At 35.3% G+C, this 24846-nt stretch overlaps 1 protein-coding gene across 8 annotated transcripts in view; it reads right to left on the reverse strand.

Moving 5' to 3' along the window:
- The window catches only part of ECHDC1 (ethylmalonyl-CoA decarboxylase 1), a 78389-nt gene that overhangs the window by 13066 nt on the left and 40477 nt on the right, over positions 1–24846 (reverse strand). For all 8 annotated transcript variants that reach the window (NM_001309234.1, XM_070222774.1, XM_070222773.1 and 5 more), the window contains 4 exon segments: positions 6701–6781; positions 8327–8379; positions 22190–22332; positions 23300–23521. In NM_001309234.1, the coding sequence (NP_001296163.1) occupies positions 6701–6781; positions 8327–8379; positions 22190–22332; positions 23300–23521 (499 nt within the window).

Consider the following 24846-nt stretch of genomic DNA (forward strand, 5'->3'; position numbering starts at 1 on the left):
TGAACATCTCAATAAAGCGAGTCACACCAATTTTTGGGTTTCCCAGTGCATATAAAAGTGATGTTTACGTTATGCTGTAGTCTATTAAGTATTCAACAGCATTATGTCTAAAGAAACAACGTACATTCCTTGATTAAAATGCTAACCATCATCTGAGCCTTCAGCAAGTTGTATGTAATCTTTTTGCTGATGAAGGATCTTGTAAAAATGCAGTATCTGTTTAGCACAATAAAGCAAAATTCAGTAAAATGAGGTATGCCTGTAGTTCTATGAAAAAAGAAAAATCTTGAATCAGAAATTTAAAAACCAGGAATAGAAATCAACCCCTCCTCAAAAATAAGCCTTGGGGGTGGGGAGATAAAATGAATGAGAGTTGATTGAACTCAAGAAAGAAATAGAAGAAAAAGACAAGAATAGGTTTGATTGAAAATTTAATAAAAGGCATTGAAAAGAAGCAGGAAAACAACCAAGAGAATGAGAATTGATCAAAAAAAGAAATAGAGAAATAGGCAAAGAAGATGTAATATATGTATAATTGGAGTACCTGAAACACCTAATATTTTCACATAGAAAGGGTCTATTGGACATCTGGGAAAACTGACTCTAAAGGATCAACTTTGAGACAAATCCTAAGTATCACACTTTAAAGAGAGAAAAATCAGGGCCTCCAGGCAAAACAAAAACAAAAAGCCATCAAATAACTTATAAGGGCCAGAGAATTATAACGTCATTGGACTTATCAAAAGCAAAAAAGTACCAGACCCAGATGATTTCACAGGAGAATTCTACCAAATCTTTACATACATAGATTATTTTTGAGATAGGAAACAAAGGAAACATCACAATTTTTTTAATGCAGTAAGTATAGCATTGATACCTGAATTTGATAAATATAACACACACGAAAATAAAATTAGACTAATATTATTTATGTGTATTGTAGTAGGCAGTCTCCATGATGGCCCCTAATGATCACTGCCTCTTTGTACTTACACCCTTGTGTAATCTTCTCCCCTTGAGAATTTACTATGAGGGTCTATATATACCAAATAGACTTGAGTGCTCCTGACATATTAATTCATGATAGGTATTATCAGCTGATGCTTACAAGGTTTGGGAGCATAGGGTAGAATAATGCTAGAATGCTGTATGAGCTCATTTCTTTTGAATACTCATATTAAGAATCTCTCTCAAATTCTGAAATATTTTCCAAGGATAATGGAAGAGCAGCAGGGATAAAATGTCAGTTGAGTGAATTCCAGGCAGTTCTCCAAGGTTAAGAAAGTTAAACAAGCAAAAAAGGGCCAACATATACCTAAGGAAGGAACTGATCTTTTTAGCAGAATGCTATGAAAGCTTTTGGTGTGCTTTTGGAACAAGCAGATATTTTTATAACACAATTAAAGCAAGTTGTCATAGAAGATAACTGACAAGGTACTGATAAAGTTAGGGGGGAAATCAGAAGAGTAACTTGTAATGATTTATCACTTCCTTGAAACCGTGGCTGGTCATGTAGTTCAGGATGCAATCTTCTCTATTAGCCTCTAACGTTGAAGACTTTTTGCTTTTGGTGTAAGTTAAAAAGGGCTGAAGAGACTAGGACAGTGCTTTTCTATGGTGAAGGATCAGTTCCTACTTTTTTAAAATTTCTAATTGGTTGTAAAATGTAATAAAATATAATACTAGAAAACCAAAACAAAAAATAAAGATGTAAGTTTCTTGAATGGCAGTGCCTGGCATACATGGGTGCTAAACATATGTTTAATGAACAAAGACACCACTTCCAGAAAAGTTGGTTTACAAATGAACATGGCTTCATTGGAAGCTGCTCTGTGAATGTATCTGGTATATTACTGGATATATCTGATGAGGGCAGTACCCTGAGACATCTCATAACCAATAAAACTAAATATTTTATGAGGCTTCAGGACACACGATACTTCCTTCATTTAGAGAACAGCAAAGCAAGACAAATTAGCAGTATTAAAAGATTAAACAGTCTCTGATTGTTTTTCCTGTGATTTGGCCTTGTGTCCTAAACCCTAACTAGACCCAAACGCGGATGAGGAATAAATATGAAGGGTGATGTGAAAGTCTAATAAATGCACAAAGATGAAACCAGACTCTGTGTTAGAGGGTACACTTTCTACAGAGGACATCTATAAAGTTTTACTTTGCACTGACCTTTATGTACAGGTTTTTTAAGTGTAATAATGCACAGTTGGATTAGCTTAGAATTCTTTAAATATATTAAGTTATATTTTTAAATATATACTTTATATTTATATATTTAAATTATATATTTCCTTAGTACACGTATTTCAAGGTAAAGTGAGAAAAGTCTTTAATCCTTTCACACATAGAGCATTTTATATTTAGTCTCACATTGTCCAAAAAGCCAATGACTGCTTCCACCTCACAGAACAAGCTGTAGATCCTAATGCAATCTGCCCTGAGGACAGCAGAGGGCACCGTCATATGAAATGGCCATTTTTAATTATGTCTAAGAATCCTCTCCAGTTAGGAAGCACTAGTCTTCAAAGAGGCTAGAATCTTCATAAACTGTCTTATACATCAAAAACTATTTTAAAATCTCTATTTTTGTGACTACAATGTGATATATTTCAATTGACAAGTTAAAACCTGTCATAAATTATCAAAAAGAATAAAAATTAATATAAAATTTTACTACTTTGCATGAATTAGCTTACTGACTCTTCCCTCACACTATTTCTATTACTACATGATGCCATTTATATGAAGTTCAAAAAGAATATATTGGTTACAGAATAACTAGCTTATAAAACTATAGAGGAAAGTAAAAAGGAAAATATAAAATTCAGGGTAATAGTTTCTGCTAGATGGAAAGGAGGGGGTATGGCTTAGAAAGGGTGTGTAGAGGGCTTCAGGAGTGCTGGCAATGTTCCAATTCTTGATCCGTATCATAGTTACATAGGTTCCCATTTTGTAACAAATGATTAAACTAAACATTTGTGTTCTATACACACAAAACCAAAATATTAGAAGGTCTTATCAAAATTGCATCAGTGGTCAAAAGATATATCTTAAAATGCAAAAGATAATGATAAAATAAATAGTACATAAGCAGAAATATTTGCTTCAAAAACAGGGGTTCTAAACCAAGGGTCCATGGATGAGATTTTATATGAAGCTTTCTAAGATAGGGTTCCTAGCTTTGCTACATTCTCAAAAAACTGGAAGAACAATGTGGAAATATCATCGAGTTATTAGTATGATCCAGCTTTCTTAGAAGTAATTAAGTTCCAAAACTATTCAAACAATACAGAATTACACACATCTAATACTAGATGAATTTCTGGTTAGAGAAATCATTATCTTCATTCATAAAGTTAAAAATTCAGATATGCTTAAACCCCAAATTTATTTTCTGGTAAAAATATAAATAAATAAAAAGGCCTTTCATTCTTATTATGTTTATTTCTTTAAAAGATAATTGCCTGATTAAAACAAAAGCATAATAATAATTTGTGAAGTTATAACATGTAGAAGCAAAATATATGACAACAATAGCACAGAGGACAGGAGAAGGGAAATAAAAATATATTGTAATGTTTTTATATTTTGTATGGAGTAGTATATTATTTGAAGGTGGACTATGATAAGTTTAAAATGCATATTATTAACTCTAAACTAACCAGTCAAAAAACTATATATGTATGTATATGTTTGTGTGTGTACATATATATTACTAGAAAATATCTTTTTCTGTGTTTTAGAAATATATATTTTCTACCCATATATTCTAGGCACTGCCATTCAAGAAATTTGTCTTAGTTTTTTGTTTCATTTTCCTAGTAATATATCTGATATATATATATATATATATCAAAGAGGTTTAGTCAATAGTAAAGGTAAAATGGGGTCATAAAAAAATAATCTAGGATGAGGCAGGAAAAGAGAGTAAGAAAGAACAGATGGGACAAATAGAAAACAATACCAAGATGGTAGAATAAACTCAATTATATCAATAACAACACTGAATATAAATGGTATAAAATTCCAATTAAAAGTCAGAGATTGTTAGACTGGATAAAAAGGCAAGACTCAAATATATATTTTGTACTAACTAGAATTGCCTTTGAAAAATACAACACAGGTTAAAATGAAAGGACAGAAAAAGATATACCACAATAATGTTAATCATAAGAAAGCTGGCATGATTGTATTTATCTCAGACAAAATAGATTCTTGACTGGATCCTGGACCAGAAAAAGGACATTAGTAGGATAATTTTAAAAATTTGAGGAGCCAGCACAGTGGCACAGTGGTTAAGTTCGCATGTTTTGCTTCAGCAGCCTGGGGTTCACCAGTTCAAATCCCAAGTGCGGACCTATGCACTGCTTGGCAAGCCATGCTGTGGCAGGCGTCCCACATAAAGTAGAGGAAGATGGGCACGGATGTTAGCTCAGGGTCAGTCTTCCTCAGCAAAAAGAGGAGGATTGGCAGCAGATGTTAGGTCAGGGCTAATCGTCCTCAAAAAAAAAATTAAACAATAAAACTTTGAATGAGGTCTGTAGACTATTTGAAAGTATTGTATTGATATTAATTTTTATAACTATACTGTGGTTATACACGATATTAACATTTCGGAAACTGAGTGAAAGGTATATTGGAGTTATCTGTATGATTTTTGCAAGTTTTTCATAAGTATGTAATTATTTCAAAATGAAAAGTCAAAAATGTTTTAAAAATTAAAAATTTCCGCTCTTCAAAAGACCCTAATAAAAAAAGGCAGAGAGAATACATTGACAGTACTTACATTTGACCAAGAACAACTATATATTTGGTGACATAAAAGGACTTCTATCCAGAATATATAATAATATATAGAATGCAAAGAAAGGCATACTACTGAGGAATTAAATAAGCAAACCACTGATATATGGAATAAGACAAATTAATCTCAAAAACAAACTGTGATATATCTATACAATGAAACACTTCTCAACATTAAAAAGGAATGAAGTAGTGATACATGGTACAACACTGATGAATCTCAAGCTGGAAATAAAAGAGTACATACTATATGAATCTATGTATATAAAACTAAACCAAAACACAAACCTTATTTAGAATGAGAAAGTGGTCAGTGTTTGCCTTGGACTAGGGTGGGAAGAGACTGGGAAAGGGTACATGTAACATATGGGGGTGATGAAAACCTTCTACATCTTGATTGTGGAGGTGGTTACACAAGCATAGAATGTAAATTATACCTCAATGAGACTGATTTCAAAATTGTTAAAATGGAGGTTAGAAGAGATAAGTCTATGATTAATATACATCTTTTAGCATCCTTAATTATAGGTCTTCCTTTTCTTTTTGATGAGTGTTTTTTACATCATCATGACTATTTTCATACCATTTTGGTACAGTGGACAGATTACGAGTGTTAGCTTACATAATTTGAAAATCTGAACTATGAAAATTTGAGCCTACAGCACTACATGCCAGAGTGGAATGGCTTTCTCTTCAGTGTCTGAAAAGGAGAGTCAAAACTTTAAACACTGATAGTCTCCTCTTAGTGTATGCTCCAACATTTTCCTTTGCCAGGATCAAGTGTATAATGAATAGGAAAAAGGAGTGAGGCCACGGTTAGCCTTAAGGCTGAAAAACATTCCCAGTGAAACAAGAATTAATGAGTTTAAAGCCTGAACATTACCATACTGGCATTTCTGTAAAAGTAGTATAAGGTAATCCTAAGACTCTAATCAATATCATGTGTACACTCACGTGTACTTTAGGTTAAGAATTATGCTAAAACCTATATATTCATTAACTCGTTTAAATCTATCTACAACACTTAAGGGAGATTATTTCCATTTTATAGACAAAGAAATTGAGACTTAGACGAAACAGTTACTTGCTTAAAGTCAAATAGATAAAAGCAGCAAACTGGGAAAGAACCTAATTCTGACTCCAGTGCTTGGGCTCTTCTCCATTTTACCTCCAAGTATGCTATCTACTCTGCCTTTCGCATTATAAAGAGGCTCAAGTGTGCAAGTCTGTACAAAGAACACTGTATTGGTTCTCCTAGCTAAGCAAGTAGGTCCTAGGAATGGTACTGAGAAAGCACCTTCAAACATACATAAACTGTCAGATTCCACAAAATGTCCTTCCTATAAAGTACAGCTGTCCAACAGTAAAAAGAATTCTAGGGATTGAAGGGCTATTGGTCCCACATAACTTTCTCTAATTTTATTCCCTAATCAGCCCAAAGCCTCCACAAAGTTACTACATATCCGAGTAGAGTGAAGATATGAAATGGATCTCAGAAAACCTCTTTTTATTGGTAAGAGGACGACTACAGTAGTCTTTCTCCATTCTCTTTTTCTTTTCTTTCTCAGTTTTTTACTTTTCTTTATATTTCTTTTGAATCTTAAAGTTTCATACGTTTCCTTGGCTTCCCTCTCCAGGGATTTTGCTAATATGGATTTGATTTATTCAAAATCATTTGGTTTTGTGAAACTTTTGAAATGTACAGTAATAAAGTAATGGTAGAATTATTATACTAGACTGAAATTATCTACTTTAATGACTGACAAAAATATTTGCTAATTGATTATCCTACTTAATACATAAAATATTGATATTAAGGCCAAAAAAATTTGAGCATATATTAATTAAATACATGCAAGAAGTAATACAATTTTCATCCTACCTGAAATCACATGCCGTAGTAACTTCTGCTCCTCCACCCATTGCCCGACCTTGAACCAGTGCAACACTTACTAAAGGAAGTCTGTATATTGAAAGAAAGAGAAAAAACGAATGTGAGTATTTTTAATTTCAATATTAACTTACTCTTATTTTAAAAACTTAAGATGCAGTGGAAACAAAATTATTGAGCAGTATTTATAATAACAAACAAATCTTTAAGGACAATGGAACCTTTAGCCTGTGCCTCAAGAGGAGAAAAACAGTTTAATAATGAAGATATAATAATTCATAATAAATGCCATGTAATTTACCAAAATATCTCCCTGACTCATTATATATGTTTAAATAGTATCCATACTGTAACTTTCTCTCAAATAAATGGAGTTTCTGTATAATTTACAGCTCCTGGAACTTCTCAGTAGCTGGTAATTGGGAATAATTCAATGTGATATCATCTTAGTCCATTTTTATTGAGATGCGGATATGGATGGGAAAATTAAGGCTGTATCCAAAGGGAGGAAATGTGGTTCAGAAGACTGAGCTCCAAAACTGTGTTATTATGAAGGTTCCTATCAAAAATCTTTTCATTACTCACTAAAAATGATCCACAGACTAATCCTACATAAAGGAATGGTTCTGCGGTAAAAATCAATCTCTTCCCCTTTCCTGTTTGCAAGGACCCACTTTGCAGGAGTGTATGAATATTCAAAGATAAATCAAAAATGTTTTGAAAGTAAAGAATTTTCAGTAGGTTCCAACAAAAATGCAAAGCTGCAGAAATAAAGTAATTGAAAATTTCTTAACACACACTGCTTCCAAATAAAAAGAATTATTTAAAAAAAAACTTTTTTATGTTTACCTAAGAAAAAGTCAAACGTAGTAGGGAGAAGATGGTGACAAGAACTAAAACAATGAAAAAGCATTTTAGAATAGTAATGTTATGATTCCATTATTCTTTTTAGAGTCTCAGATACACAGAGCATAAAACTACAGTAATGTCCAATTAATTAGTATGCTAAATAAATATAAATTTCCTTAGTTTTTGTAACTTTTAAATTGTCAACATTCAGAATATGGAAGTAGAAAGTTCATCAGCCCAACCAAGTCATAGTGTGTAACCCCAAATGCATAGTGATAGGCCAAGAAGAATTTTCTCCCTTTTCTTAAAACTTTCACCTAAGTGCAAAGAACCCATCTTCCTCAGAAAGATGTGAAAACCTCTCCAATCCAGAGTTCTTGATCTTTCCTCTGGACACAGACCACTTCACTATACATTCTAAGAATTTTGAATATTAGGTGATCTTTACATGTCATCTCTTGATCAGTGTCTTTATTCTGCTCCAATAGCAGTATTTAACTTTCCCATGTCTATCCCTAAATATAGGTAGCACTATAAGCTTTTAAGGAAAAAGGCCATGTCTTAAATTCTTTTTCTATACTTGTATAGACTTCTAGACAGTAACATCTAATTAAATGACTGTCCTTGATGGCACAAATAAATTTCCACATTAGAATAAATATAATTTGAAAATCAGCTATTATTTTTTTAACTGGTACAAAAAATAGAATAATGAAGAGCTATTTTTGGTATTTTAGAAATCAGATTTTAAAAAGAAAGATACATTACCTCATAAGTCTTGTTAAGGTGTTTTGCATGAACATACTCATGGCCACTCCATCCTTTAAATAAGAATATGCATAAACACAAAGATATAATGCAAATGTATTACATAAGAAATTTTAAAAAGATATTTCCAGGATTTAGAAAGTAATGAAACCAAAAATACACCTAATTTTTTTAGTAATGTTTTCATTTAAAACTCTCTGATAGTGTCCAAAATGCAAATGACGCAGTATTTGATTTTGTTGAGCTCCTGGGCTCCTTGAGCTCAGCTACGCACGAGGTATTAGCAAAGACTTATGTGTGAGAGTTAGATCATATACCCTTACAACAGTGTGGAGTTCTACTCAGGGTAATTTGCTGGGAAGGGCACAAGATACACCCACCTATTATCCCAGACTGTAATCCCCTGAGAATATAAACATCTAAAAAACAAATTTATTAAAAGTAGTCTAAACTCATTGCCTCTTCTTTTTTCTTCACACGTTTTCTTCAACCTAGTGTAATCTGTTCTTCGCCCTTCTCTCAAAAGACTCCCCTTCAAAGGTTTCTAAAACCCTCCCATTATTCAAATTAAATGGCTTTTCTCCATCCTCCTCTTCCTCTCTCTCCATAACATGTGCTACCTTGCTTTGACCAGTTTCTTCATTTTAACATTGTTTGTTTCTAGCAACATCCTCCACTCCTGATTCTCTTCCTAGTTCTCTGACTGTTCTTTTCCAGTTTTCTTCTTTCTCTCTTCTTATTCAGCTAATCCTCTAAATGCAGGTATTCTCAAAAGTCCAATCCATGATTCTCTTTCTTATCTTTATCAATTTCATTCTTGGAAGTCTCGTTCATTATTACCCTTGCTTCCACTACTGTTTTCATGTAGAGTTCCAAAACCCATGAGAAATTTCCACTTTCTGCCAACACTTCAAACTCAGCATGGCAAAACTAACTGGGAGTGAAACAGGTGAGTTTGAATCCCAGTGTTATCACTTACCAATAACATGAAATTGAGCAAGTCATAACTATGAACCTCAGTTCCTCATCCACAAGGAATGAGGAATAAAAAAATACCTGTTTTATTTGATTTACAGGATGGTTGGAAAGATGAAAATGAATCTAGACACTGTGAAAAATCACATAAATGTAAGCAAGTTCTGAGTTAGTGGAAAAAGGTCTTCTGGTCAACAAGGCTCAGAAATTGGTATTTCTTTGATTTCACAATTCTCCTACAGTCGATTAGTTACCAAGTACGTTCCCCCAATTCTTCCTTTGAAATTTTTCCAATATAAATCCCTTCTTTTTCTATTTTCACTACCATTCCTCTAGTTCACACTTTGTCACTCATGCTTAGATTATTACAACAGCTTTGCTTCCTAACTCTCTGTATTTAATTTCTTTTTCCTCTTTAATATATCTTGCATCCTGCTGTCTGATAAACCTTCCTATAGGATGATGATTTTTATCACCAATAAAATAAAGTCTAAATTCCTTGGGAAGGCCTGATCCCACTTGATCCCAAACTATTTTATCAACTCTATTGACTACCATAACCCTCATCCAAGCATCCTAACTTCAGCCACATTAATTTGTCATTCCTCCAACATGTTACACTTATTGTTCCTGTGTCTTTGCTCACATCATTCCCACTATCTGGAATAACCCGTCCTTGTCTCCACCTATTTCAAGAAATGCCAAGATCAAATAATATTTTTCCATCTGGATTTTCTATATCCCATAGTAATAGTTTTCTCCTTTGTGTTTCCATGGTGTTTTTATTTTTGTAACTTATCAACAGTACTTATAGATTGTCTTGCATGCATTGTGTTTGGATTCATTATTAGACACATTATTTATACAGGATAGGGACTAGGGAACCTCATAAGTGGAATGTGGTCTCAGTTCTTAGTCCCCAAAAATCTTATGAGAGATACAGAAATGCAACATGTATGAAGGTATTGCATAGTAAGTATTTTAAGAAATGCCTGAACAAACTGGGAATAGCACCAAATAAGAAACAATTCATTTCAATTGGGTTGGAGTAGTTGGGAAGGGTTTATAGAAGAGAAGGGGAGAGGGCATTTGCTAGCCTAGACCATAAGTTTCTTGAGGTTGATGGTACATCCTCTTTATCCTCAGAAGCTAGTACAATGTTCTGCATTGTATGTGCTGGTTGAAGTTAACTGAATCAGATGAATTTTAGATGGAGAACTACATTGATTTATAAAATAAATGCAGTCAGTGAAAGGTAAAAACCAACATGGTACAAATTTCCTAATCAAAAGCCTTTATCAGGGGCAAGCCTGGTGGCACAGTGGTTAAGTTTGCACGCTCCATTTCAGTGGCCCATGGTTCACAGGATGAGATCCTTGGCATGGACCTACACAGCGCTCATCAAGCCATGCTGTGGTGGCATCCCACATAGAAGAACAGGAAGGACTGAGAACTAGAATATACAACTATATACTGGGGCTTTTGGGAGGAAAAAAAAAAGAGGAAGATTGGCAACAGATGTTAGTTCAGGGCCAATCTTCCTCACCAGAAAAGCCTTTATCAGGAAGGTCAGTCTATATTACAAAGTGATGAGAAAATTAATACAAGCACAAAGAGCTAAAAGTCTTTAAAAGTAGACTGATTTATAGTCTATTTAAAACCTGGCCAATAGAACTGGTTAAATTATCTCAATAAAGTCATTTTAATAGGTCTATTTTCTATTACTAGATTTAGAGTACTTGAAATTCTGATGGAAATATCTAAAATTGGTAGTAATGATGGTGATGCAGGTATTAGCCTGTGTTCTCTTACAATTTCCAATGAAGGGATAAAAGTCACACTAAAAAAGGTTTAAAAGCAGCCTAGAATAATGGTTAACAGCACAGACTCTAGAGGCTAACTGCCTAGTTTTGAATCTGGGCTCTATCCATTGACTAGCCCATTTGACTTTGGGCAAGATACTTCCCTCTATATGCCTCAGGATCTTCACATGTAAAATGGTGCTAATAATAGTACCTACCTCAGTAGGGGAGTTAGTAATGATTAAATAACTTATGACAGGTAAAGAGCTTAGAAGAGGGTCTGGGCATATAGGAGAACAAAAATGTTATCTAACTTGTTATTGTTAACATCAGTGATAGCACTGGCAATCACATAACAAGTATGTCTTGGCCTTAAGTGTACCATAAAGTAGAGATCACATTGTGCTAGCCAACATGACCTAAGGAGAAGAAAGATTTAATTTATTACATTTGTCCCCCAAAGCCAGTGAGCCAACAATGGTTATACTCTCAGGCCTCTTACTGGGCTGAAGGAAGAAAATAAGTCAATTAGATAAACTCCTACCTGTGATAGAATGAGTTGAGGGAAAGGGACCAATGAAAAGCTGGACCTGCTCTGACAGCTAAAAGCTGGAAGCTAGGAAGTACTTAAAAAAAAAAAAAGGTTTTGAGAGCTGTTGCAGATGGTGATATTTTCGTCCGATCTGGATGATACTCTGACACCTAACCCTACTCCTCCAGCTCTTCCCAGTATAACAAAGATGAGAAGCACAATATTCAGCCTAAGTGCCAAAAGAACTATTAACAACATATTTCCTCTAAGCCTCATGTATCCTGAGTGGAAAAATGCCCAGCTTGTAAAATATCTTATCCTAGAACATAAGTGAGCTCTCTGTTTCCCTAAGTGCTTGTTGTATGGATTTATTACTTTGCTCAAATTACATGGAAGGGTTTAGAGAAAATTAAAATAGCTTATTTATAAATTATTGACTAAAATGGAACTGTACAAGAGTAGTAGCAAAAGCAAAGAAGTGAGACAAGAACTTTGAGGTCACTGTAGAAATTTAAGCAACACAGAAAACAGGGTCAATAGATTGGCAGAAAAGTAACAAGGAAGGTCAGGAGGCAAAGGAGGATGTTATCTTCAAGCTATCAGATAAAGAGTATAAGGGTTTCTAAATGTCAGACTTTTCCTTGAGGCGTTATGCCTATTCATTGTAGAGTAAGCAGGTTTTTATTTCCCTATGTCTTGAAGCTTATTCTTAGATTTTGAGTTTGAAAAAAGACTTTTTGCAGTCTACAGAACATCTGTGGCATCAAATCCAAATCTTATAACTGGGTTAATACTTACATTAGATTTTTTCCTATTTTGTTCTTTTTTCTGTCCCATAACCTTGCAGGGCTAATGCTTGTGTTATGCTAATCCATCTCCCTGCCTGACCTTCTCAACCAAGGACTGCCTAATAGGGAGCTCCTTTACTGCTCATTAAACAAAGAATACCAAAATGAAACCAACTTCTTGAGAGACCAGGTAGATTAAAAAAAAAAAGTGGAATGATAAATATAATCAAATATTGATGGTTGTTGATGCTCTTATGAGTACATGAGGGTTTCATTGTATTAGCCACTCTACTTTTGTTTATATTTGGTAATTTTCATTAATAAAATATCTTAAAATTTTGAAAAAATACAAGGGCAAAAACATCAACATAAATATCTTTTTTAAACAAAATCAATTTAATAATTTCTTTCAAGTATCTTATTATAATTAGCAGGGAATGTAATCCAATTACTAAAATCATTATCTATTCTAGTTATCTCATCATCCTCAGAAAAGCAAATTCACCAAATAAGCAGACACTAGTGAGGCATCTGCAACCAGAAAGAGTAACTATATTAGATAAGAAGAGCCTCACTGAGAGAAAAGCTCTTTATAACTTGAAGTCACGTTAAGGGTCTCACAGTATCTCAGCTGTGATGGGCAGATGCATTCACACCTGCAGCTGCAACTCAAACAGGTATGAAGCTCAGAAGACTTGAGCCCACTTGTTAAATCTCAGTTTTACACATACAGTAGTCCCCCCTCATCTGTGGTTTCGTTTTCCGTGGAACCATAGTTCAAAAATATTAAATGGAAAATTCCAGAAATAAACAATTACGGAAGTTTTTAAATCACCCCCTGTTCTGAGTAGCAGGATAAAATCTCGAACAATTGTGATCCGTCTGCTCAGAACATGAATCATTCTTTTGGCCAGTGTATTCATGCTGTATATGCTACCTGCCCATTAGTCACTTAGTAACCATCTTGGTTATCAGTATATTGTTACAGTATATATACTGTTATAACTGTTATAATCATTCTATTTTATTATTAGTTACTGTTGTTAACCTCATACTGTGCCTAGTTTATAAATTAAACTTTATCAAAGATATGTATGTTTAGGAAAAAACAGAGTATATATAGGGTTCCATATTCAGTACTATTCAGGTATCCCCTGGGAGTCTTAGAACATCTCCCCAGTGAATAAGAGGGGACTACTGTATTTAACAGTTATTTCTCAGGCATATAAAAATATAGACAGTATGAGAAATGGTAATAGTTATCAGGAACTTTATAGTTTTTGTTAATTTTAAAATCAACATGTGACAAAGTACTTTATACATATTACTATGTTTCTTAATATTATCCACAAAGAGAATTTTACTCAAATTGCTTATTTCAATGCTATAAATTTTTTATACTAGGACTAGGGAAATTTCATAAATGTAGAACAAAGGATCCATCTACCTAGGAAAATGCTTTAAGTAAAATAAGTTATTTTAAGTACCAATCTGGGTTCTAAGCATACACATTGCAGAGCTGAATCATAATTCCAGATTTTCTTTTGTTGAGGAAGATTAGCCCTGAGCTAACATCTGCTGCCAATCCTCCTCTTTTTGCTGAGGAAGACTGGCCTTGAGCTAACATCGTGCCCATCTTCCTCTACTTTGTATGTGGGATGCCTGCCACAGCATGGCTTGACAAGTGGTGCATATGTCTCCACCCAGGATCCAAACTGCCAAATCCCAGGCCACCAAGGCAGTGCCCCGCTTCAGTGTACCCGGGCACCTTCAGTTCCCCGGGCACCATGCCACCGGGCTGGCCCCATAATTCCAGATTTTCTTGATGAGACTGGCAGAAGTGTACAACTGTAAGTGATGGGCACCTGCAATGCTATTTAAGCACTGGGGCCACATGATCCTAGTTCTCAGCTGTTGATCAAAAGTCAATCTTATTTTACCGCAGGCATTCAAAAGAGATTACACAGACAACGTCTATACTAAAAAGAATAAACTTCATTAAGTGATCCCTTATCTGAAGTCTGAATAAAAACTACATATGCATTCCTACATGACTTACATCAGACTCGCAATATATACACAAAACAATTAGCATGTTTCCACTTTTAGCTTTTACATATATAGGAAAAAAAAATCCTGCATGATGTAAAAAGACAGAAACAACTTTCCAACAAGAGGAAAACAAAATAACCTTGGACCTTTTTAGGGATGTTTTCCTACCTGACTTATATCAGAACCACAATAATCTACTATATCATTCTATCTTTACAGTGACTTTTGTGAGCAAAATGAGGTGCCTAGTAACCCAATCATTCGAGAGATAAAAAATTATAATCAAGCGACTTGCAGGTCATATAATTGTTAGTAAAGCTTGGGCAGGAATCCATAGATATTCCAACATCCATCTTAACACTCTAACCATTCAGATGCATTACAAACTTAAGTCTAGTAGTGCCACAAATTATGGATGATTTCATGAATAATAATATTTATTAATATCAAGATCTTTGAAATAAAAATAACAGCTACCTTTTTCAGACACCAAGCTAGTAGGCACTTTATATACATTATTTTGAATCCTCACAATAGCTCTGTGAAATATATAATTCTCATTTATAGATTAGAAAAATAAGACACAGAAAAATTAACTAATTTGTCCAATCACTTAGCCAGAAAGAAGTGAAACCAGCATTCAAATCTAAGTCTATCCAAATTACCAAAAGAGAGCTCTTTTGGAGTGACATCAGAATCATGGCAGAGTGAGTTTTCCCAGCAATCTATCCCCTCCAACATACAAAGAAAAGGACATTCATACTCCAAGAGTGGACATCCAAACACAACATAAAAAACGTCAGAGAGACCCACGCAGCCATATGATGGAGGGCGGAGAGGCCAGAGCCCTCCTTGGGGGAGGTGGAACAGGGTAAGACAAACTTCACTATCCCCCTAAAGACTGCCATCTGGGACCACGGGAAGCCTCCAAGAGGGAAGGAACAGGGGAGGGGCTGTTCATTCACAGGAACGTGAAGGACCCCCAAAATCGATTGCAGCCTTGAGGGAAGCCCTCTAATGGGGCAAAAGCTTTTGCGAGGGGTGACCTTATCAAGCCAACATCCCAGGAGAGCACATAGCGAGAGCAGAGGGAGAAATCCATGAGAGCATGCAGGAGAAAACACCCCTCCCCCCACCTGCTCAGCACAGCTCCAGCCCCTGGGATCTCGGCTGAAGGCAGAGAGCTCAGAATATGTGGCTCTTTACCCCTACCCGGTGGCGATAGGTGGTAACTGTTACCAAATAACACTAGGATGCAAAAAAACAGAGCCACTCCCTCTAGCAATATCAAACATTATATTAGATCTCCAGGTCAGAGAGAAAATGACAAGTACCCGAAATCAGTCCTGAGGATGCAGAACTACGTAATCTAAATGACAAAGAATTCAAAATAGCTATCATCAAAAAACTCAATGAGGTAAAAGAGAATGTAGAGAAACAATTCAATGAGTTCAGGCGCTACTTCATGAAACAGACTGAAACTATAAAGAAGAATCAATCAGAAATATTAGAGATGAAAGACACAACGGAAGAAATAAAACAAAATATGGATTCCCTGAATGCTCGAGCAGACACCACAGAGGAGCATATCAGCATAACTGAAGATAGACATGTTGAAATCCTCTAGATAGAGGAGGAGAGACAATTAATAAGACTAAAAAGAAATGAAGAAAGTCTTTCAGAAATATCTGACTCAATTAGGAAATGCAACATAAGAATTATAGGTATTCAAGAAGGAAAAGAGGGGATGCAGTAGAAACCATGTTCAAAGAAATAATAGCAGAGAACTTCCCAAACCTAGGGAAGATGGAACTCCATGTGAAAGGGGCTGCCAGATATCCTAAACATGTCAATGTAAAAAGACCTACCACGAGGCATATAGTAGTGAAACTCGCAAAAGTGAATGACAAAGAAAGAATACCAAGGGCAGCAAGGCAAAAGAAAATAACCTACAAAGGAACCTCTTTCAGGCTTTCAGTGGATTTCTCTGCAGAAACCTCACAGGCTAGGAGAGACTGGAATGACATATCCAAATCTTTGAAGGACAAATACTTTCAGCCAAGAATACCCTACCCAGTGAAAATATCCTTCACATATGATGGAGAAATAAAAACTTTCCCAAACATAAGCTAAGAGAGTTCATAGCCACAAGACCGCCCCCCCGCCCCCACAAGAAATCCTCAAGAAGGCTCTCATACCTGTAACTCTGTGTTACAAAGCACAGAGTAAAGAGATAAATAGGTAGACAGAATCAGAGCAGGACAGCAAATACTCAAGTATATCATTAAAGACAAAGGGAAAGAAAACACCAAAAACAAAGATAATCATCATGTTAACCACAAACTCACAACACAAGATGGAATAAGATGTGAAAAAAAAAGCTTAGAAGGGAAAGAGGAAAGGGACTGAATCGGTTTAGTCTAAGAAAATAGGCCATCAAAAAAGGGACTATCTTAGCCACGAGATTTTGAATACAAACCTCAGGGTAACCACTAAATGAAAAAGCAGAGCAGAGACACAAACAATAAATGAGAAAACAAACAAACACAACATAAAAACTACATAACTTGATTGGTAGACCAAAATACAGAGGACGAGAAACAAAGGAAATCCAGGAGAACCAGAAAATGAGTGATAAAAGGGCAGCAGTAAGCCTTCACATATCGATAATCACCCTAAACTGTAATGGATTGAATTTTTCAATAAAAAGACACACAGTGGCGATATGGATTAAAGAACAAGACCCAACAATATGCTGCCTCCAGAAAACATATTTCAGCTGCAATGAGAAACACAGGCTCAGAGTGAAGGGACAGAAGATGATACTCCAAGCTAATGGCAAACAAAAGAAAGCAGGTATTGCAATCGTTATATCAGACAAAGTAGACTTCAAGATAAGACAGGTAAAGAGAGACAAAGAGGGGCAGTATATAATGATCAAAGGGACATTCCATCAAGAAGAAATAACACATAAATATCTATGCACCCAACACAGAAGCACCTAAGTATATAAAGCAACTGTCAACAAGCCTAAAAGAAGACGTTAATAATAACACTATAATAGCAGGGGAACTCAACACTCCATTCACATCAATGGATAGATCATCCAGACAGAAAATCAACAAGGAAACAGTGGAATTAAATGAAAAGCTAGACCAGTTGGACTTAGAAATATATACAACATTCCATCCAAAACAGCAGAATACACATTCTTCTCAAGTGTGCATGGAACATTCTCAAGGATAGACCATACGTTGGGAAACAAGGCAAGCCTCAACAAATTTAAGAAGATTGAAATAACAACAGGCATCTTTTCCAATCACAATGCTATAAAGCTAGAAATTAATTACAAGAGAAAAGCTGAGAAAGGGACAAAGACGTGGAGACTAAACAACATGCTATTGAACAAGCAATGGATCACTGAAGAAATTAAAGGAGAAATCAAAAAATATCTGGAGACAAATGAAAATGAAAACATACCATACCAACTCATCTCGGATGCAGCAAAAGCGGTAGTAAGAGGGGAATTCATCACAATACAGGCTCAACTTCACAAACAAGAAAAATCCCAAATAAGCAATCTCAAACTACACCTAACTGAATTAGAAAAAGAAGAACAAACAAAGCCCAAAGTCAGCAAAAGAAGAGAAGTAATAAAAATCAGAGCAGAACTAAATGCCACTGAAACAAAAAAGGCAGTAGAAAGGATCAATGAAACAAAGAGCTGGTTCTTTGAGAAGAAAAAATTGACAAACCCCTAGCCAGACTTACAAAGAAAAAAAGAGAGAAAGCTCAGATAAATAAAATTAGAAATGAAAGAGGAGAAATAGCAATGAATACTACAGAAATACCATGGATTATAAGAGAACACTATGAAAAACTATATGCCAATAAAATGGACAATCTATAGGAAATGGATAAATTCTTAGACTCTTACAACCTCCCAAAGCTGAATCAAGAAGAAATAGAGAATCTGAAAAGACCAATCACAAGTACAGAGATTGAAACAGTAATCAAAAGTATCCCAAAGAATAAAAGCTGAGGACCACACAGCTTCCCTGGGGAATTCTACCAAACTTTCAGAGAGGATTTAATACCTATCCTTCTCAAGCTACTCCAAAAAATTAGGGAAGATGGCATGCTTCCTAACACATTCTATGAGGACATCACTCTGATACGAAAGCCTGACAAGGACAAGACGAAAAAGGAAAACTACAGGCCAATATTGTTGATGAACATAGATGCAAAAACCCTCAACAAAATATTGGCACCCCCAATTCAGCAATACATCAAAAAGATCATCCATCTTGATCAAGTGGGATTTATACCAGGGACACGGGGATGGTTCAACATCCACAAATCAATCAACGTGATACACCACATTAATAAAATGAGGAATAAAAACCACATGATCATCTCAATTGTTGCAGAGGAAGTATTTGACAAGATCCAACAGCCATTTATAATAAAAACTCTTAACAAAATGGGGATATAAGGAAATTATCTCAACATACTAAAGGCCATATATGACAAACCCACAGCCAACATCATAGTCAATGGGGAAAAACTGAAAGCCATCTTTCTGAGAACAGGAACAAGACAAGGATGCCCACTGTCACTACTCTTATTCAACAAAGTACTGGAGGTTTTGGCCAGAGCAATTAGGCAAGAGAAAGGAATAAAGGGAATCCAAATAGCGAGTGAAGAAGTGAAACTCTCACTGTTTGCAGACGACATGATCTTATATGTAGAAAACCTAAAGAATCCATTGGAAAACTATTAGAAATAATTAACAATTACAGTAAAGTAAAAATCAACTCACAAAAATCAGTTGTATTGCTGTACTCTAATAACGAACTTACAGAAAGAGAACTCAAGAATACAACTCCACTTACAATCGTAACTAAAAGAACCGAGTAGCTAGGAATAAATTTAACCAAGGAGGTGATGGCTTTATACAATGAAAACTGTAAGACATTATTGAAAGAGATAATGACATAAAGAGATGGAAAGAGATTCCATGCACATGGATTGGAAGAGTAAACATAGTTAAAATGCCCATACTACCCAAAGCAATGTACAGATTCAATGTCATCCTGATCAGAATCCCAATGACATTCTTCACAGAAATAGAGCAAAGACCCTGAATTGCTAAAGCAATCCTGAGAAAAAAGAACAAAGCTGGAGGCATCACAATCCCTGACTTCAAAACGTACTACAAAGCCACAGTGATCAAAACAGCATGGTATTGGTACAAAAACAGACACACAGAGCAATGGAACAGAACTTAAAGCCCAGAAATAAAACCACACATATACAGACAGCTAATCTTTGACAAAGGTGCCAAGACCATACAATGGAGAAAAAAATAGTCTCTTCAATAAATGGTGTTGGGAAATCTGGACAGCCACATGCGAAAGAATGAAAGTAGACGATTGTCTCATGCCATACACAAAAATAAACTCAAAATGGATCCAAGACTTGAAGATAAGTCCTGAAACCATAAAATTCCTGGAAGATAGTATAGGCAGTACACTCTTTCACAACAAACTTAAAAGGATCTTTTTGAACACCATGTCCTCTTAGACAAGGGAAACAAAAGAAAAAATAAACAAGTGGGACTTCATCAGACTAAAGAGATTCTGCAAGCCAAAAGAAACCAGGATCAAAACCAAAAGACAACCCACCAATTGGGAGAAAATTTTTGCAAATCATATATCCAAGAAGGGGTTAATCTCCTTAATATATAAGCAACTCACACAACTGAACAACAAAAAAACAAACAGCCCGATCAAAAAATGGGCAGAAGATAGGAACAGACATTTTTCCAAAGATATAGATGGCTAATAAACATACGAAAAGATGTTCAACATCACTAACCATCAGGGAAATGCAAATCAAAACTACATTAAGATACCACCTTACACCTGTTAAAATGGCTATAATCACTAAGACTAAAAATAACAAATGTTGGAGAAGGTGTGGAGAAAAGGGAACCCTCATACACTGCTAGTGGGCATGCAAACTGGTGCAGCCACTATGGAAAACAGTAGAGAGATTCCTCAAAAAACTAAAAATAGAACTACCATATGACTCAGCTATACCACTACTGGGTATCTACCCAAACAACTTGAAATCAACAATCCAAAGTAACATATGCACCTCTGTGTTCACTGCAGCACTATCCACAATAGCCAAGACATGGAAACAATCCAAGTTCCCATCAACCAATGATTGGATAAGGAAGATGTGGTTATATATATATATATATACACAAGGGAATACTACTCAGCCATAAAAAAGACAAAATCATCCCATTTGCAACAACATGGATTAACCTGGAGGGTATTATGCTAAGTAAAATAAGCCAGACTGAGAAAGACAAACACCAGATGATTTCACTTATATGTGGGATATAAACAAGCACATGGACAAAGAAAACAGTTCAGTGGTTACCAGGGGAAGGGGGTGGGGGTGGATACCACGGGTGAAGCGGACCACTTATGTGGTGTCAGACAAGCAATAATGTACAACTGAAATTTCACAATGATGTAAACTATTTTGAACTCAAATAAACAAAAGAGAGAGCTCTTTCCTCACATATTTATGCAAATAGAGATCATATACTACATAGAGTGGTATGAGAGTTGTGGAAACCTTTAAAACATTACCTACATACAGCCCACATCCATAATTAAATGGCAACAAATACTTACATTTTTTTCCTTTTTCTTTTCATTTCTCTTTCTTTTTTTTTTTTTTTATCTAGGGGATGTGGGTGGAGGGCTGAATTCAAGAATGAACAGGCTTCTTGGAGGACTGATAAGGGAAGATGGTTAGGATTCTTTTTCTATCAGGGTATTCCAAAGGCAAATTTTTAAACTGTTACCATTTGTTGAGTCTACTATGTGCCAAAGCTATGCTAGGTAATTAATATATATACCTGAAGAGGTTCAGAGTGAGCCTTCCCAAAATGTACCACTTTGGCATGTGGACTATTTTGAGCTGAAGGCAATCAAGACCCAGCAGACTCAAGAAAAACTTTTACCTCTCCCCTAAACCTAAAAGAATTTAGATGCGGACCTGTTCCAGAAAGCAAGCTACTACCAGAAATGACTTATCTGAATGACCTATCTGTACAGCAGGACAAACATCTAATTACCAAACATCTGCTCTTCTTATTGTCCTGAGAGGCCCCAGGCCCCCATCCCATTCCTTAGCTCAGGATAGCATACAAACCTCAATTGCCTGACTTGTCCTTGGGTCTTATGTTCTTATGGGGCCCCCATACATATGTAATTAAATTTTTTTTCTTACGTTAATCTGTCTTATGTCAATCTGATTATTAAAACAGCCAAGGAACCTAGAAGGGAAGAGAGGAAAATTTTTCCTCTCCTACATACCTCACGTAAAGTTCCTTATCATGAGATGCTAAGGGGCTTCCACTTAAAAGAATTCAAACTCTTGCTGGTTTTAATAACGGACTTTGGTTACTGCTCATCTTCCTGTCCTTCCTTTTTTTTTTTCCTCCAGTACTTCATACCATTGCAACCTAATCCTTAATTTACGAAGCAAAACAAAAACTCTGATCCTTGAAAAGCTATTAGAGTAGCTGTCATCATAATAACCACATAAGTAAAATATAATAATCTCAGCCGTAGATGTCTGATAAACATGCAGAACCTAGTGCCTAATTAATTCATACAATACTTGCCTCTGGAGTTCCTAGTGCTTTCACAGCATTCAGATCAGATCCTGAGGAGAAAGTACTTTTTGCCCCACGGACAATGAGACCTTTCCCCTCTGTCCAACTTTCCAGTTCAATCACTCTTTCCAGAAGTTGTAGCATCATAACACCTGCCAGAGAGGGGAAGGGATTCACAAACACATAAAATATTGGAAAAAAGAGAAATAATTTAGAAACCATCAGGCATCAAACAGAACTCTTAGGTCATGCATTTTACAAATATATACTGAATGTCTATCAAACGCCTGTTGTGTTGGTACCATGGCACATACACAAAAGAAGTATACATGACAGCCCCCGCTTTAAAAGTTTACAATTTGTTAGTGATCTCTCTCTACCTATCCATCTTAATTAAGAAATCACACAAAAATATGGTTCGGCAGAAAAATGAGAATATATCATACATGTCCTAGGGATAGGAAGATTAGAATGAATAATATGGGATATGGTGGTATGAAAAAATTATTCCTTAGGGTAAAAATGAAATACAGACCTGACTTTACAGCAGTACACATTAAGTGTCAAGTTGACAAGCTCAACAAGAGTTATAAAGTAAACAGTTCATAACAAGAGTTATGCCTACGTTCCTAACTCAAATATAGTATTGCCTACCAGAAGACTGATTATTGGAATTACATGGTTAATGTATTAATGACAGTCGTATTTCAATTCACAGAAAAAAAATTTAAGCTAAATAATTTTCATTTATAGGCTTTTCTTCTTCATTTTTAAAAATCTTTGAAATGTCCCCCCACTTGTCTCCCAGTGACATTAGCTGAACGCAAATCAAGTTATTAAGCAGTTAATAAATTTCAATGAAAAATATTATCAAGATTAATTTGACATTTATCTTTTTATCAACACCTGTATTCATGGGTTTTTAAAAAACATTAAACTATCCACAAATAGTAAGAAATGTTCCTGCTTCACGGGATAGTTTTGTTTTCGTGTGTGTATGTGTTCTACAAAGAGTACCATGACTTCCACAAATTTTATCACAAGAGTAAAGATAAAAATCATATGATAGCAGGTTAGATTTAGGTTATTCTTTAACTAGCAAAAGAAACATCTCTATACCTGAGAAGGCATTCATTTTACTTGGATTGTTCAGAGTAAGAATGCCAATGCCACTGTCTTCCCTCTGAAGGTCAACAGATCCACCGGGAAACTGCTGAAGCTTTTTTATAACAACTTCTTCATGGAAGCCATGAGATGTATCATAAAGTGACACTCCGGTTTTATGCAGCAATTTTGTTCTTATAGACATAGACGATGTCTTCAAAAGACTTCTTGCCATTTCTGGAAAAGAGAGATAAGTATGCAGTAGTACAGATGAACAAACATGTTTCTAATATTATATGTTAATGGGCTTTAGTGACAGATGTTTCTGTTTAATTGGGAGTACTTTCCCATTTCTGAAAGCACTCTTTGAGGAGAAGATTAGTATGAAATTCCTTCCTCTTTCTGCCCCTCTCAAACCAAATAATTCACAAAGTATACCATTTCAGTATATCATGGAGAGATGATCACATAGGTACAGTGCATTTACTGGGATCCAACACACTAGAAGGTTTAGAAAAATGTCGCTGTTCTGTATTTAGCACCCTCTCCTGCCTCCAGGTAGTCTTTCTCGTGACAGTAGTTCTTCCTCCAACTCTTTTAACTTTTCCAAAACCTAAGAATAAATTCAGTCAAAAAGTCCCCTTGGAAACAGTCTCAATGCAGAAATGCTACAGGAGTAATCCCACACTCTAACAGAAATTTTATTCTTGGTATCCTTACCTCATGCAATGCTTTTATAGAAAAAGCTAGAAGGGGTCTGGAGGAAAATGGGGAAAGAAACAGGAATGTGTATGTGAGGTTTCTGTGTTCCCTGGGGTGTGTCACTCTTCTCTTCTCACTCCTGGGTAATCTCATCTCTGCCCATAGGCTTTTCCGCTCTATGTAAGCATTTTTGTTAATGTAACATAATGTATGTTAAAACATACATTCAGAAAAGTATACAAATCATACATTGCAGCTCAATGAATTTTCACAAAGGGAACTATTCAAGTAAATAGCACCCAGATCAAGAAACAGAACACGAACCTCATAAAGTCCACTGTGTCACCTTTGGTCATGATTCCAAATAAGGAAAGCAACTATTTTGACTTCTGAAACCCAAGATTAGTTTGCTAGCTTTTGAACTTTACATAAATTGAGTCATACAGTATCTTTTCTTCTGTGTCTGGTTTCAACTATGTTTCTGCCATCCAATACTGTTATTATGCGTAATTCGAGTCTAAATAGTCCATTCTTCTCATTGTTGTATTTTATTATATGAATATACCACAATTTACCTATTCTAATGCAAACGGATATTTGGGTTGTTTCCAGTTTTGGGCATTACAAATAGAGTTGCTGCAAACATTTTAGTATGTGTCTTTTGGCTCAATATCTATGCATTTCTGTTGGCTATATATCTAGAAATCAAATTACTGGGTTGGGCAGCAACCAGCTTATACTGATTGTTACACATTGAAGACTTTTGAAAGTTGGGTTTTTAAACCACTGATAGCTTGAAATTGACCACGGTGGGAGTATCAGCAACTCTACATACCAATCTCTTTCTCTCTCACACACAC

Source organism: Equus caballus, chromosome 10, assembly GCF_041296265.1.
Source record: "Equus caballus isolate H_3958 breed thoroughbred chromosome 10, TB-T2T, whole genome shotgun sequence".
Classification (NCBI taxonomy): domain Eukaryota; kingdom Metazoa; phylum Chordata; class Mammalia; order Perissodactyla; family Equidae; genus Equus; species Equus caballus.